The sequence below is a fragment of the Pelodiscus sinensis genome, chromosome 2 (assembly GCF_049634645.1).
Source record: "Pelodiscus sinensis isolate JC-2024 chromosome 2, ASM4963464v1, whole genome shotgun sequence".
NCBI classification, from domain to species: Eukaryota; Metazoa; Chordata; order Testudines; family Trionychidae; genus Pelodiscus; species Pelodiscus sinensis.
The window spans coordinates 222,886,663-222,903,264 of NC_134712.1; the positions used below are offsets into that span (position 1 = coordinate 222,886,663).

At 34.1% G+C, this 16,602-nt stretch overlaps 1 protein-coding gene and 1 long non-coding RNA gene across 3 annotated transcripts in view; one reads left to right on the plus strand and one right to left on the minus strand.

Annotated features, from left to right (window-relative positions):
• The window catches only part of LOC142827359 (uncharacterized), a 31,383-nt gene extending 19,332 nt beyond the window's left edge, over positions 1-12,051 (minus strand). Inside the window, exons 1-2 of the long non-coding RNA XR_012902071.1 lie at positions 11,875-12,051; positions 8,480-8,579 (exon numbers count right to left, since the gene is read on the minus strand). This is a non-coding gene — a long non-coding RNA (uncharacterized LOC142827359). The remainder of the gene's footprint in view (positions 1-8,479; positions 8,580-11,874) is intronic.
• COMMD3 (COMM domain containing 3) lies at positions 12,025-16,366 on the plus strand. 2 transcript variants are annotated; one of them, XM_006119522.4, is made up of 8 exons: positions 12,025-12,203; positions 13,894-13,951; positions 14,051-14,114; positions 14,200-14,234; positions 14,547-14,607; positions 14,701-14,757; positions 14,852-14,911; positions 15,935-16,366. In XM_006119522.4, exons 1-8 carry the CDS (start codon positions 12,065-12,067, stop codon positions 15,992-15,994), a joined length of 534 nt encoding a protein of 177 aa, XP_006119584.1. In that variant the 5' UTR covers positions 12,025-12,064; the 3' UTR covers positions 15,995-16,366. The 2 variants fall into 2 exon arrangements, with proteins under 2 accessions (XP_006119584.1, XP_006119583.1); XM_006119521.3 differs by having other exon boundaries at positions 12,028-12,203; positions 13,840-13,951.
• Positions 16,367-16,602: the final 236 nt, after the last annotated feature.

The following is a 16,602-nucleotide window of genomic DNA, read 5'->3' on the forward strand; positions in this document are numbered from 1 at the left end:
CACACAAAACACTAAAAGCTAAAATAAAACCTTGAAAGCCTATATTTTTACCCTTTTCTGCTGCATTGTTCTATATATAGCTTTCTCGTCTGCCTTTCAATCCCTGTCCTCTCCCTTTCCTGCTTTCTCTCTTTCTTGTCTATTTGATTTTTTCTCATTTTTCATTCGCTATGTCTCCCTCCAGCACTCATTCTCCTTTTTCTTTGTCGCCTGATTCGGCATTCTTTTGTTCCTCTTCCTCCTGGCTCCTCTCTGGCTGTGTCTTTCTCTCCTTTTCTTCCTGTTCCTGTACTCTCTTTCTTTTCTTATTTCTGCTCTTGCTTGCCTATTCTGCTTCCTCATGTCTTTTCACTGAATACAGGAACACAGAGCACAAGCAGTGGAAAATATTTTTTCCTGATACTCCATTTCCATCTCTATGTGCTTTTTAGCTGCTGTAGCTGTTAGCTTTAAAGCAAATATAGGGAAGTTACATGTATTCCTGTGTTCTTGAAAACTATCAACAGTAGCATAGGGAAGTAAAAGCACAAGGGAAGGAAATGTGTCTGAAAAGTTGTTTGTACTCACTCCAATATGGGGTCCATATTTAACAAGATGAAGGGACAAGTGTGGCCTATGGGCATTAGTTTGACAAGCACTGCAACAGGGATCATAATCTTCTTTCTACCTGCCTATGCTTCGCAATTAGGCATTTACAGATATAGAGTCATGAAGCTTCAAGAGATCTACTTCAATTCACAAGCTGAATGACGCTAGTGACAATCATCTCTTTTCCACTGTGACTATTTCCAGTATAACTAGGGGTATTTCTCAGGCACAAGAACACGGAAATCTTTTGATTTCCTTTGCCCCACATTAAAGGACACCATCACACATACTGTAGACCACTCAGGGGTATGCATCTTTGGCATGTGTTGCCACTTTGTAAGGCAATCCACTGTGCATTTCTGGAGCTCTGCTCAATTCACTCCTTTGTGGTTCAGTTTGACATTTTCAGCTATGCTGTTTGCTCATGTTACACACATTTTGACACTTCTACGCTGTCCTCCATTGGTTTCCAAGGCACCTCCTCCAGACCAGAGCTACTTGTCTTTTTGGAACCATCAAAGCCAGTAAATGCATGGTTTCCTTGCATCCCTTGTTCTAGTACCTCTTTTTCGATCAACATACATGTCAAAAATACAGTCAAGTGACAGAAGAAATGTGGTGCCCAGTTTTACTGGATATTGTGCCCATGCTTTCTGCTGAAGAAATCACACTTGCATTGTTATGCTGGATGACTACCTGAACTGTTATTGCCCAGCACCTATATTCTAAGTAAAGGTACAAGAATTCACTAGTGAGTGGAAAGCAGCCAGACACAGGATTTCACAGGAATTAGCAATGTGCGGCACAGGAATTAGCAATGAAGAGTCTATGAGTCTTGACATTGTTGCTCAGTTTTCTCATGGACTACAGTGAAAGCCTGTCTGAATAAAAACTACATAATGACATCAGGACTTAGCTCTATGGATGTACATCACATGGAGGTATTGGGAACAGGATTTCTGACTGAGAAGATCAAAATTACTCTATCAATGAATATATACCTCGATCTTATACAGCTACTGTATGCTTATGACATTGCAATGTTGTGATACATGTGAAAATATTTGAATTAAGGAATATATAACTTTTATTTTTAACAAAGGCCATAAATATTAAATTATTTGTCAAGAAAAAAGTGCTTCTAATATATAATTTCCTCATTTAAGCAAAGAACTGACTCAGATAATTTTTTAAATTAGAAATTCTTCATGTAAAAGATAAACTATACCTTTCCAGAGAATACTTGTTATACTTATATTTATGTTTAATATAAACTACACTTTCAGTGTATAGCATTTTAAATTGTTGACTATACCATATGCCCAGAACACTTTTTATTATTTCAAACTCTTTGCACATGCACATTGACCAATACTGAAGAAATATATTTTGTTCTAAATCTAAATAAAATTGTAGATAAAAAAGCCACTGGTGAAAAAAATAGTGTTCATTTAAAAGAACCCCATTTCTCACCTTTCTAAACCTTGATCTTGAAATGTGTGTTCAGCACATAAAACTCCCTCTAGAGTCAGTAGGAATTTGAGGTGTGCAAGCAATGCTGATTTAGGCCTTATAGATAGATGTTTAATTTTTTTAAAAAAAGTCATCATCAATCTGCATTATAAAACAAAACTCCACAAAATAAAACAAAAAACAATCCCACAACTCAAAGTCATTTTATATCCGAACTACAGACTCCTCAAATTCCTTTGTATCCTTTGGATTCTTGGGATTCTTTTGTAAATCAAGCTCTGCCTTTTTCTCATTTCTTCTACATCTATTATGCTTTATATTAATTAATGTAAAAAATTGCAAAACAGAATAATAACATTTATGTTTTAGTGTAATAACATTCTTTGCTTTGTGGTTTTTGTTAGTGTATGTTTTGACAGAATATTGACAAATCTGCAAAAAAGATTTCCAACATTATAGACCAAATCTTAAAGTCCCATTCTCATTGGAATTCAAATGTAAGTTTTCCTGTTAGTGACTTCAGGATCAAGCGTTATATGTAACATATATTTTCCGTAATAAAGAATTAATATAAATTTATGAGAACATTATAATTAATGTTAAACTTTACATCTAGAAATAAATGATTGAAAACATAACACTGTACGGTTAAGTTCATATTCTGGTAACATTCATGTAGGTAACAACACCGTCATATTCTAGTGTATAATAACATACAAAACCAGTAATTTTCCAGACTCTTTCTATTTAGTAAAGTTAGATTAGGGTTTCTGATGATTCCTGTTGATTTAAATGTGGTGTTAAGATACCAAAATCCCCAAGAGCATTAGAACCTTTCCCATCACTACCCCCTGCTTATTGATCTAATTCACCAACCAACTATTATAACTTTCCCACAAACAAATAAATCTTGCATGAAACAGAAAGTACATGAGCCCTGGTATTTTTGTGTGACATTGCTAAATTATTACATGTAGGGTCAGCTGAATGGTCCTTCTCTGCTTTCCCACGTTGGCCATCATGTAAATGCAACCTAATAATGGGCTTGATCTTAAATTGTATTTGGAAACCAAAATTATTTGTACATGCTGAATAAACTCAGTATTATATAACCAATGGACCCTATCCTTTTCTTCTTACCCCAGCAAAATTCCCTTGATTTCAATTATACTAATTGTCTAAGGAATATTTTTGTTATTGTTGCAGGATCAGATCCAGTATGTGTAATAATGAAATGATATAATCCAAATAGCCACTGAATACTGCTCACAATTCTATTAATTGACATCATTCTTGTTTTATAAATTGAGCCAAAAATTACAACTAGATCAGGATGTTATAAATTGTTAGTCTATATCCCTCTGAAAATACTGGTTTATAGAGGGTAGTATTTTAATGTAAGAACTACAACTCTGATCCTACAAATACATATATGTACAGGCATCATTTTCAACACATTAATAGGCTTGGATTTAGTTGCTTAAGTGTCTGCAGGATCTGATTGTATGAGCTCAATTTATATCTCAGAAATGCGAGGCATTGGAACTGAAATATGCTATGTAACCGTAAGAAATTTAAAACATTTCCTGCAATAATTTGTGAATTGTTTGATGTAAAGAACTGTTTCTGTACAAGGGCCTGCAGTCAACAGAAGCAAAATAGAGCTCCCAGTTGTCAGTGCTCCTTATCAAAATTAAAAGTGATCATTGCAATGTGTAATTACTGACATGATCAAACCAAAGTAATTTGATGTCATAGCTAAATTCCCCCAATTTTGAACACAATGTTGAGGTTAACATATTTAAAGAAAACACTACTTAAATTACATTTGCTCTGAGAGATGCATATATGATTAATGGTAGCTGATATCTGTCTTAACATAATCTGTATGGGCAAGTAAAAACAATGAGTTGTCCTGTGGCCCCTTACAGACTAATGGGTGAGTGTTTCAACGGGTGCAAATTGCTGTTAACTCCAGTAATTCAAGGAAGCTGCACTGATTTAAATAATCTGAAATCCTTACATTTTCTAAAAACTGCTCAAGAGTTCTCCTTTAACTGAAATAGGTAGTTTTGCTGTGTGAGGACTACAGGATTTTATTTATCTATATTAAGTATTTCTAAAGTGCCTATAATTTTGATATGTAAGCACCATTTTGGGCCATCTGTTAAACAAAGATTTTTATTAACCTCCCCCCTAAACTTCAACACTTTTAATTCTTCAGAAATAAAGTACAGTTTCATTCTGGCACCTCCTGCATTTGTTATATTGCTATCCTTGTTACAGAAACGTATACCACTTTTTAAATATTATACCAATAGTTTTGCTACTTGCAACTGCTGATCCTTTCTTGTGAATGGAAGTAAAATCACATAGCAAATTACTCTGTAAATGTTTGATTATAGATAACTGTTTAAATTTTAAGTATATATCTTCCTTGATAAGAAGCTAACTAGATAGAACTAAGAAAGTCATCTTTCTGTTACAAAAACAAAAAGTTATTTTATCAATTTGGCCCCACACTAAATCACATTTTAGTGGCATGATATTAAGCACCTGGAGACAAAATGATTATCTAAAAATGTGTGGCCTTAATTTCTTTTGAGGTTTATCTATTTTATAACTCATATTTGCTGAGAGCCATCTTACAAAAATTACTTCTTTTTGTGCTCTTCTACATGCTGCCTAGTATTAATGTGACAGACTGTGGATGTATTGTGATAATAATAGTCACAGAACGTAGTATCATCTGTATAGGCTTCCAACAGTGAAGTTATGATCCTTACAACAAGGAGATATAAACAAGTAAAGTAAGACTGATTTAAAACCTTGACAAGTCTTAAAATGTGTTTGGTTTTCTCTCTAAAATACTTGCAAAAGGAGAGTCTACCGTAAAACTAATGCATACAGAAAGGTAAATGTATAAGAAAATTTCTCATTGTACTGAATGCATGAACTGAATGAGTGTTAATCTTTCTTGGAAAACATAAATTGCATACACAACTTTTAGATGTCTATAAATCATTTGTTGTGATCTGAATGTTTGTATTAAAGTCTACTATAATTACATGTATGTTGTATATAAATACTGAATAAAAATGAAAACTCAGAAAGATGTATTTCGTATCATGCTTAGTATTTCAAATGGTATTTATTTCCAATATAAGAATAACATTACATATAATTGAACCAGCATCTTTGCTGAAACAGCAGGCTTTATTTTTTGTGATTCTCTGATTTGCATCCTTTACATAGCCCTAATTTATAAATTTACATGAATCTGGTCAGGTACGCTAGAATTTTATCTTAAGGAAACATCAAATGTCTACACAGCCTATTTTGTTTGTGTGAGAGAAAATGGGAGGCTGAGAATACAGTAAGTTGAAATTCATTTATTGACAAGACTTAAAAATAATAATGAAACCAACAAAAAGGCAGAACTACTATTATATAACTTTTATCATATTAGTATCTGTATTATAACAGTGCCTGCTAAAATAGCTATATAACTCTTACAATATTTTAATTAATAACCCCTTTTATAGGAGCTGAGACATATGAGTATACAAGTTATCTCTGTGCCACTGTTTGACATATGAAGTCTCAGTCTCAAATCAATTTTATAGTGAAATTCGGTGTACACTGATTTGACATTTTTAAGTAAAATGAGGCACAAATGTAAAATGTTTGTGCTTTAAAACACTTGTTTTTATTGTTATAATTCAGAACTGACTTTGATGCTTTGAAAGAGAACAATTTCCCAGACTACTTTGGCCTCTGAGTATTTATTAAAAGAAAAAAAAAGATTGAAATGTTAAGATTTAAAAAGTGCGTAACGCAGATATGCAGAATATAAACTTTCATAAAGTTGTTTAGTATTTGTTATCTGATCACATGGGACTGTTTCCATGTGCCAAGGGAAAGTGGAAAAACAGATTTAGTTTTAACTTTCTTCCTTGACAAATAGAAGAAACTTGTGATTAAGTCAAAGTGAAATCAAGGAATAGCAAATAGAAAATGCTTCTTTTTTCTTTCTTTTTAACACCAATCCCACTTACAGTAATCAAGAAAGATTACAAAACTGGAAACACTGATTTAACTGTAAAGATGAAATCAGGAATTTTGAATACATGATCAGAAAAAACTAAACTACAGTAATTTTCATCATAGGTTACAGAAAGTATAGAAGACATCCTTTATGTTTTTGTTATATTTCACTTAGAAATTGAATTGTTTCATTATCCATCAGCACTATCTCTGGGCTACTTTTAGGCATGTTCTGTTGAAGAGGCCTTTTCTACAAATGTATTTAAGGATTTAATACTAATTAAAAAATTGCCAGAAAAACTGCAAAATTACTTTTAGAAACTATAATAGGACTAATTCTACACTTATACCTGATCTAAGAGATGCCTACAAGAATCTTATCAAAGACACAATCTTGGTCATTCTTTGATTCATGGCAGTATTTTGATTTCTGCCAATGAAAATGGCAAAAATGTTCCTGGGCCATTTTTGTCTGTGTGTCCTTTTACTGTAATACTGCAATTATCATTATTACAACAGTGACATATCTAAGATAGTAAACAAGGTCTATATTTTTCATGATTTTCTCGTTCGATATGTACCAAGTGAAAGTTATGTTTCATTGTTACTATTTAATTATTCCATACTGTTTTTCGCTTATAATCTCCTTCAAGTATTTTATACAATAAATATGCTTTATAACAGGAAAACTCAGTACTTACCTAAAAGAAAAGGCTCTGAGAGCAGACAATCTGTGGATGAAACTCTCATTGATATCAGTAATGGTTATACATAATACTGATGGCAGGATATCTTTCTAGGTTATTACATCTTTCTTTTTACTGGAGAAGATTACATAGAAAAAATGCAAATCTAGAGCCTATGAGTCTTGTCCAACTTCTTAGACTTCATTATTCTAGCATGCTAAGGATTTGTCATTCAATTTTGAATATTATCGCAATGTTAGTTTTAATGAATTCTGAACAACTGAAAAAACAGACAATGGGTTGTGGCAGTTAGTATGACTAATTATTGGTATCATCTTAATATATTTATTTTGTACTGTTTTTAATATTCAGTTTAGGTTTTTTTGGAAAATATAATTAATAGAATTTGTAATGTGTGTGTGTATATATATATGTATACATATTTATACATAAATATACATATATACACAAATGATATATACTGTATATATACACAATATCCACATTGTGCATGAACATCAAAATAATGCTTAAATTTATCTGACAAATTTGTGAATCAACTTGACCTTCTATCTCAAAAGATAAAAGGTCAGAATGAGATAGTGAGTAGATTAATTACAATTATGATTTTTGCAATGAAGATAAACTAAACTAATGTATAATCTTTTCATGAATTTCAGGCATTTATGCATTTAAGGAAATAAATTGTTAATTATAATTTATTTTTCAATATGCTGCAAATGTCAAGAAAACTTGTGAGCATGAATGTCTACAATACGCTTATGTGCAATGTATGTGTATTTCAATATCTTTCAGCAGATATCTTTTATTTTATAGCTGTGATTTCTTTTCCTCTGTAACTCTGTGTTCATATTTCTGACCTATCCTCCATTTTATGTTATCTCATCTCTCCTCCATTTTATATTGTCACTTTCATATGTGTGTAAAGCAGTCACATGTACTATTATTGTATGACACAGCTGCACAGATAGCCTTAGTTTTTCTCCCCTTCTTTCTGTGGTCTTTCACTACTGCAAAAGGAAACTGACCAGGATTCCTGTCTGCTCAGTCTCTAAAGATCATAACTCTGTGACTTTCACTTTGCAGCCAAAACAGAAATATTGCTTCAAAATGCATAGCAGATTTATATTTTTTCTTTTTTAATAGCATGAATATATTATCTTGAAACCTAGTCTAGTATGTATACAATACAATATATATTAAATGCTTGATCCTGCAGTCTCTGGGCATCCTCCCTACCCCTTATTAGAGAGGTGACTGGGCCACAAGTACACAAACTCTTGTTTACATAATAGATTGACAAGATAGCCCATAGTACAAGGAAAATGAGAACTAAATGCTTTTTTTCTTATCCATTTACATTACAGGCTGTGCAAATGTGAACAGTCATATACAGACTTTTGTCCCATTTATATTTTCAAATTAAGACACACAAAAATGTATGTTAGAGTGACATTAAAGAATTGAATTAAGCCTATCACTACAGGGATTCATTCTAATCCTATAAAAACTAACCCTACATTCTTAGTCAGAAAAAACTCTCATTGGCTTCAACAGCAGGATCATAACCTTTAGGTATCTTCTATCCAGCTATCACTGTACAGATAGATACCAATATGAACATTTTAAAAGCTTTTAGAGATAATATTCTATCATTTAATTACCTTGATAACTGTAAATAGTTCTGGTAACTCCCAATGAAAATTGTTGTTTTACTGCTGCTTCCCAGAAGAAGTCCAGTCTGCTGAAAGACCTGTCATCCACCTGCAAACAAAAAATGATATCAACATATGTCAGCAGATGAGTGAAGCAGCAGTCTCAAATTATGTAAAAATTGTGTTAATTTTAATTATTATATTTAGCATGAAATATATATATATAATTTACCCATTATTCTTATGAATAATAGCTAAGACTAGTAAAGCTGAAAGAAATTAGAGATTTTTTTTTACTTTATGCGTTTGGCAGCATAGGGTTTGTAGACGGATAGTTTGACTGTTTCCCCTGTCATTAGTGTAGGTCTTTAACATAGCAACAGGGGAGATATACATAGTTTTAAATACAGGAAAACATAATTTTAAAATCACAAAAATAGACAAGGATACTCAGGAGCAGATTATACTTTTAAGTCATTTTAAAAAATTATCTATATTTTAAATTGATAGCGTCCCTTTAAGAAAAATTATCATTGACTTCAGTGGAAATTTTACTTGAGTAAGAAGTGTTTGATTACACAGAGAATGGCTAAGAACAGTCAGGTATGCAGGACAAGCATAATGTCTAAAAGTGTTTTAAACTGTTTCATTTTTATTCAAAGATTGTCATTTTATTTTTCTAAAACAGCATTTATATATTATAAGATCTTTACACTGAGGATATCAGATGAGAGTCAGTTACCTGCATTAGTTCTTAGCTGACTCACAAATACATTGGTAGTCCTGTGGCACTTTAGAGACTAACCAAAGTAAATTTTACCCACATGATTATACACAGCAGCAGCAGAAGTACTTGTCAGTTGTAGGACCCATGTTAATGAGGCTAATTAAGTGGGCTGGATGTGGAAATGCAGATGTTAAAGGGAGGAGATATACATGCCAGCAAAAAAACCTTATTACTTATTATATACTGTTAATCTTAAAACAGCATTTAAATAACAGTTTAACAAAATATAAAGTTCTTATATAACTTATTACATCAGCACTGTATGTTTTAGGACTATATTACTTTAACACTTACAAGGTCATCAATCAAAATATTAGTTATCGGGTGGTATTTATCTATATTGGTGTTTTGTAGATATAAGAATGCATATTATATCGTTGTTATAGTGATATTGTAGTTGAATCATTTTGTTTCTACACCCTTATTTTGGTTGGTTATAACTTGGCAAAAGTCTTAGCATTTTGGTTGACATTTCTTATGGTAGTTATTAATCCAAATATATTTTACTGGGAAAGTTTGGTAAAATTCCATCCAGTAAGCTTCAGATAAAAGTTTGTCATGTTTATGAAATGTTTAGACTATACTTTTTCACATTCATATTACTCTAATCCAGGGATGAGGAACCTTTTTTGGGTCAGGGACCACTGAACCACAGAAAAATCAGTCAGGAGCTGCATACAAGAAAAGAAACAAACAAAAACAAAAAACAACCCCCAAACCCTCACTGATGCCCCCCCACTAAAAATGAGAAAGACACCCCCCCACATTCCTTTTGCACACCAGACACTAGGGGGGCCCAGCCTAGTAGATTTTCTGTGCTCCAGCACCATGGTGGGATGGTCAGAGGGAGGGGGGCTGGAGCACCAGTGCTGGCTCTCCAATGCTGCGGGGGGGGGGGGGGGGGGAGAGGGGGAGCAGTCCTAAAGCTTTGGGGGCTGGATCCAGGTTAGCCAGGGTCTGTATCTGGCCCCCAGGCCTTAGGTTCCCCACCCCTGCTTTAAACCAATTTAATTTGAAAAATTATGCATTAGTAAATTTGAAAAAAAAAAGTATTAAATGAGTTAGAATAATTGCTCCAATACATCATTTTCCTTACTGTTTCGAGGGCCAGATCCATTACACAGTGAAGCCATTGGAAGATTTGCCTCTGGCTTCAGACAGGAGCATTGCGGAGCCAACAGTGCAATAATCCATATAAATACAAACTGTGCGCATATATCTGAATAGTCTCATTGAAGTACAGTCACTTGTGTCTGTTTTAATAATTACACATTCAAACAACAGTGTATGTCAATGTGTGAACATATGCATTTAAAACTGAAGTAAACGCATAAAAACTCTGTATTAGTATTTGTTAATTACATTACTACAATGGTAGATATGAGATTTTAAAAACACAAATTACTCACAAAATTCATAGTTAATGTTCCCACCACATCATAAAAAATTCCACATATATGAAACAGAGCTGAGTTATATTTGCTGTGGGAGTCATAGCATTAAGGCTCAGATCCACAAAGGTATTTGGTCTCCTAAACTCCACTGATTTAAATGGAAAACCTTGGGCATTTTGGTTTAAATTTTGTGACTTTTGTGTATGTAAACTCTCAATGATAACATTACACTAATATCAGTTTCTTTTCATTTTATAGGTTTACATATTACAAACATGTCACAAGATACAAAAGAAATATTAAGGCCCCCATCTTACAAATTACTTATTGGATTAATAGTACATAACGTTTAAGCATGTGAGTAGGTTTGCCAGGTGTCCAGTTTTGAATCGGACAGTCCAGTATTTTAGCTTTCTGTTCGGAAATCAAATTGAGAAAATATAAATGAGGAAATATAAATGTCCAGTATTTTCTAAATAAGATGTAATGTAGATTGTGATGTAATGTCAAGCGTGTCCGGTATTTTTGTTGAAACCATCTGGCAACCCTACATGTGAGTAAGTGCTTGCAAGATCAGGGCCTGCAACTATATTGCATAAAGGAAGAACAAATATTAAATTAGACAGATTCAGCTTTCCACAACACCTGAGAAAGTATCAGGTCAAAATATAAAATATAAATCTACCATTCCAGTCTCTTTAAAATATTATATACGAATAAAATAATGGTAATTTCATGCCCTCTCTTCATAATGTCCATCTACATGATACCAACAGAGTCTATCAGCAATTTATTGGAGCAATTCCTAGAGGAAAAAAGAGGCATACAAAGATCTGGAAGCTGCACATTGATGTAAATAACGTGCTGGAAAAAAATCACAAATGATAATGTAAACCATGGTAAGATATATAGCAGAAAAGAGAAGAAAAATGCATTCCCTGGGGCTGAAAAGTTATTGAAAGTTCAGAGCCAGGGTAAAGCCAGTTTACAGTGTGTGCATGGAATTTCCTTGTCTGTTCCCTACAAATAAATCAGTGGTGGCATTTACACCGCAAAAAGTGTGTGTGTGGGAGGGAGTTAATAGCCAAACTGTGTAAAATTCAAAGATGTACATTCGATGTTTATTATTTTAGTTAGAAAATGGCTTTGCTCCTACCCTGCTAAAGGAGACACAGAGCACATTGGAAAGCTGGGGGGGGGAAGAGAATGAAATACAAAAGCACTTATGTGTGGTGTCTAGCTTGGCAGAAAGGGTGCCCAGCTTCCAGCAGCAACAGCTCCTCTTCGTGTTCTGGGGCTGAGTTATATGTAACAAGCAGCAGCCGCCACCGCCGCTCTAGCTCCTCCGGAGCTGCGAGATCAGCTGAGCCTTGGTGTCACGTGGGCTGTGTGTCGAAGGTCACAGCGCTCACAATGGAGCTGTCGGAGTATGTGCAGAGCGGTTTGCAGGTCCTAGCCGATTCTGGCTGCTTTTCTCCTAGAGCCTACACGGTTCTGCTCCAGACGGCTTTCCAGAGCCTGCTCAACACCCAGGCGGACCAGGTAGCTTTAGGTAAGCGCTGCTTTTTGAGTAAGAGCCAGGAGAGGAAAGGAACCCGCCTAGCAATGTCTTTCTGAGAGCTGGAGAGAGACAGGAAAAGGGATCTATTTTTATCTTCTGCTACGTGATTGTGACTTGTGTTTGGAGCTAATTGTAGCTAGTGCCAGACCCCTAAATCCCTGTGCTGTAACGCAGATTATGTCACCTGCACCAAGCAAAACAAACACCGGAGTAATCGCTTGTCCACAGAGTGCTCTTCCCCCATGTTTGTAATTTCACTGCAGAAATAACTGTGAATTTCTCGCTTGTGGCCTAAAAGAGATTGCAAGCTAAATGAAAGGAGCCTGGGTATTTGGGGCAGTTGAGTTGCTATCGCTTCTTGTCCCGGCTGGTTATTTGAAACAGCCCTAGGGGAGGATAAGCCCAGTATATTTGCCAACGGGAAAGGTTAATATGAAGATGGCAAGGGTCAAATTTGTAGGTGACCGTGAGTCCAGTTTGGTTTTGGCAGCCGTGGTCCCAGTCTTTAGTTGATGTCTCCTTTATCAACATATAATTGATAATTCCCAGTTCCCTTTGTTTTCAGTGCAGTTTGTGTCATAAAAACCGGTTGCCTGGTCAGTACATGCAAAGTGGTACTGTGTTGACATTTGACATGCAGTTTCGCACAGCAGTAGGGCGGAACAACAGGATTTGTTTTAATTATTCGGCTAGAGACCGCAATATAATCCACAATGTTTATTTGAAAATGTAAATCACTTTGGGGTGGCTGTAGGTATAATTGTAATTGTTGAACACAATGTTAGTGTACTTGGTGAGAGGGGTTAATCAGCCGTTTAGTGAAATTTAACCTGCCGATAGTTCCGAAGTAAATTATTATTCGGAGGAGTAGTTACACTAAACGCGAGTGTTTGAGTGTTTAATTGTGTGATGTATATAGCAATTAAAACCAGGGAATCCGCTTATTTGTGTCCGTGCCTTCCCTGGGTCACGAACAAAAAATGTGTTTGTTTTGGGGTTTTCCCCCCTGTGGGATGTTTCTTCCTATGGCAATCGCAGTAAATCCGTGCAATTAGTGTATCATTTACATCATTCTGTAATTTGATCCTTGGATTTAATTCCATAAGTAAACTGAATAAAATGGGGATGGGGAAAATTTAGAAGAGGGATTAGGAAAAAGATCTAATATATTCAGAAAAAATGTGGAACCTTTGTATTTAGAGTCTTAAATTTCATGAGCCGGATTCTGATCTCAGTTACACCGGTGTAAATCCGGAGTAATTTACACCGATGTAATCGAGGTCAGATTTTAATTTTATGTCTCTGGTGATAGGACTCTGAGAAGTGCTTACGAGTGGCTGAGGGAATTTAAGGGATACTTAAGATTTTTAATGGGTTGAGGGAGATGCTTGTACTCGCTTATTACTGAAACTGTGTTACCAATGATTGCTCACATATGTAAATAACCTGTCTTTTTTGTGCTGTATTTGGTTTAATAAATTAACTACATATTAATTACTCTCTAAATTATAAAGTATTTTACTTTGTAACTTCTTAGAATAGTCCATTTTACAAAGGAAGAAATGTCCTTTTAAGTTGTTTTCGGGCTTCAAGAACAAGTATATCACTAGTAATTCATTTATTGTAGATCACCCAGAGTTGAAACATATTGACCCAATAGTATTAAAACATTGTCATGCAGCAGCTGCAACTTGTATACTGGAGGCTGGAAAACACAAAGCCGACAAATCCGCGATAAGGTACTTGGAAGCCACCCTATTTTTCTAGTGGCTGTTACTTTAAATTATACTGCTAATTTATATTCAAAGACTAATACACTTCTGTTTTTCTCTCTCTAGCACATATCTAGAAGACTGTAAATTTGATAGAGAGAGAATAGAACAATTTTTCACCGAATATCAGGTTTTACGCCCATTTTAAACTATATTTCCCTTTTATAATTATTCATTCCGTAGAAGTTGGCAAATACATGTTTTTCTTTTTTCAGAAAAACAAAGCTACGTTGGAAATCATATTGGGAAGGTAGGTTATTCTGTCAACATAAGTCATTTTTTAGTTATAGATATTAAACAAGTAAAAAAAAAACCCAGATATATCGTGGGTGGTTTATAATGAGCTATTTAACATAGCAAAAAGGTCCAATTGTTTAAACAACTTTAAACAGAATATTAACTTTCCTTTTCGTATTTAACACTGTCATTTAAATACAATTGTAATTTTTGAGCAGTCATTTGAAAAAATCGTAAAAACATCCTACTGTTTGTTGACCGTAACCCTTGAAACAACTGACCTTTACTTTTAGGGTAGGGTACACATAACCACTGTATCTTTCAGCATAGGCAGATGTCCTCTGCACATAACCGATGTTTCTTGGCGCCTGGAATATCAGATCAAGGTAATCTTACCGCATTAGGAAACTTTGATTTGATTTCCTTCTCTGAGATTATGTCTGATTTGTGTGTGTATGTGTGTTTTGTTGTTACTTTAGACCAACCAACTTCATAAAGCTTACCGACCTGCCTATTTGGTGACCTTAAATGTGGAGGTAGGGTATATCACTTTTCCCAGGATAAGTAGATAAAAGGCAACTACAAGCTCGGGACACATTTTAATTAAAAGGTGTTATTCTTCTCCTTCAGAACAACGACTCAAGATCACACCCTGACGTTAGTTTTAGTTGCACTATGGAGCAATTACAGGTATTTCTTTATATCATTACTGTTTCTATATTTGACTCCAGCGCTGTGAATTTTGATCAGGTGTCAATCAACTACAAAGTTTGCTAACAGTTCAAAAATATATGGGGTTGCAACGAATGATTTTTGTAAAACATGTTGACTGAAATATTTTATTTTTTCTCTGTTTCTGATGTGAAGTTGCCTTCTACACTAAGAATTACTCTTTTGTTGGTAGAGTTTTAGAAACGGATAGAAATCATTTCTTATAAATGTAATGCTAATCTGAAAGGAAAACCACCAGTTTTCTACAACTTTTATCTCCTGTAACACAGAGAAAATATAAAGGAGAGAATGGTATTTGGATAACCACTGCATCATTGATTAAAGTGATAAACTGAAGAGTTGTAATCGGTGTTAATTGCACTTAAAGAGAAAGTACTGAATTGAAATATACATTGATCTCTGCTTAGCAGTTAAGCATGTAATTAAGTAGTGAGAAGGCTGTTGCATTGAAAATATTAGGGAAAAATTGAAAGAATGTGGGGTTAGAGGAATGCAAAGATACTACAGTTACAAACTTCATGCTCAAATGAAATGTTTCCTAGAAACTTTGTTTTATTTGGAAATATACATATAATATATATTGATTAGGTTTTGCTTAGTGAATTAAATGTAATGTGCTTTTACTTCAGAGTTGTGCTGGTATACAATTTAACAATAAATAGTTTCAAAATATTAGAAATTAATTTAGCACATTTTAATGATAATTGTGAATGCACTGCTGATGCAATCTGTGTTATAAATGCACTTTAATAAAGGAACCACGTGAAAAACTATTTGTTGCAAATATACGTGGGACACTTAAGCACTGAAGAATAGTAAAAGTTGTTTGACATTTAAATAATGTGTATAAAATACGAAAGTCATCTTATTGAGATAAGTGCTGCTGTTCCCATTTTAACTATGTAAAAAGATTATGTATTTGTTTCTTAATAGCGAGCTTATTATAAAATCAATTCTAAAATGACGTTCTCCATCTTTTAGGATTTAGTTGGAAAGCTAAAAGATGCAGCAAAAAGCCTAGAAAGAGCATCTCAGATGTGATTGTCAATTTCCTTCGATCTACCGGCTTCAAGAGGAAGAAAAGTTCACTGGGTCTTAACAGTTTCTTCGTGGGGAACATGATGAATCAATTTTCTTTTTAAATACCATGTAGTTACAGACTCTTAGACTTATTACTTATCAGCTATTGAATCTGAAAAATCTCTTCTAGTAGCTGTATCTCTTCTGTAACTACTATTTACCTATGGTCAAATGTATGTTCTTTGTAAAAGTCCTGTTTTTCTCATTACAACTATTCTTAGGTTAGATGTCAGATAATTGGTTTGTCTTTAAAATATTCACTTTCTTTTACTATGTGCATCTGAAATTTTTTCTGATTTTCCTGTATAATAAAATGGATTAATTTCTTCTCTATTTTTGGGTGAAAAGTTCAGCAGCTACGTTTAAAAGGGACTGTACAGTTACTTAGAGATACAGTGTAGTTGTTCAAAAGCCAAAACAATTCAGTGCGATCCTGTTAAGATTCTATTGCTATCATTTGTTAAATGGCAATGGAGTTCTCCTCCTACTGTTGTCTCCTTTCATTTCAAGCGATGCTGCATCTTGTGTGAGATTAACATTTACTCAAACTTCGTAGTAGGAGATAAAAC

Coding starts and splice junctions, on each gene's coding strand:
- COMMD3 (XM_006119521.3), top strand. CDS start 12,065: ATGGAGCTGTCGGAGTATGTGCAGAGCGGTTTGCAGGTCCTAGCCGAT. Junction 14,235..14,546: donor TTGGAAATCATATTGGGAAG/GTAGGTTATTCT, acceptor TGTATCTTTCAG/CATAGGCAGATGTCCTCTGC. Junction 14,912..15,934: donor GCACTATGGAGCAATTACAG/GTATTTCTTTAT, acceptor TCCATCTTTTAG/GATTTAGTTGGAAAGCTAAA.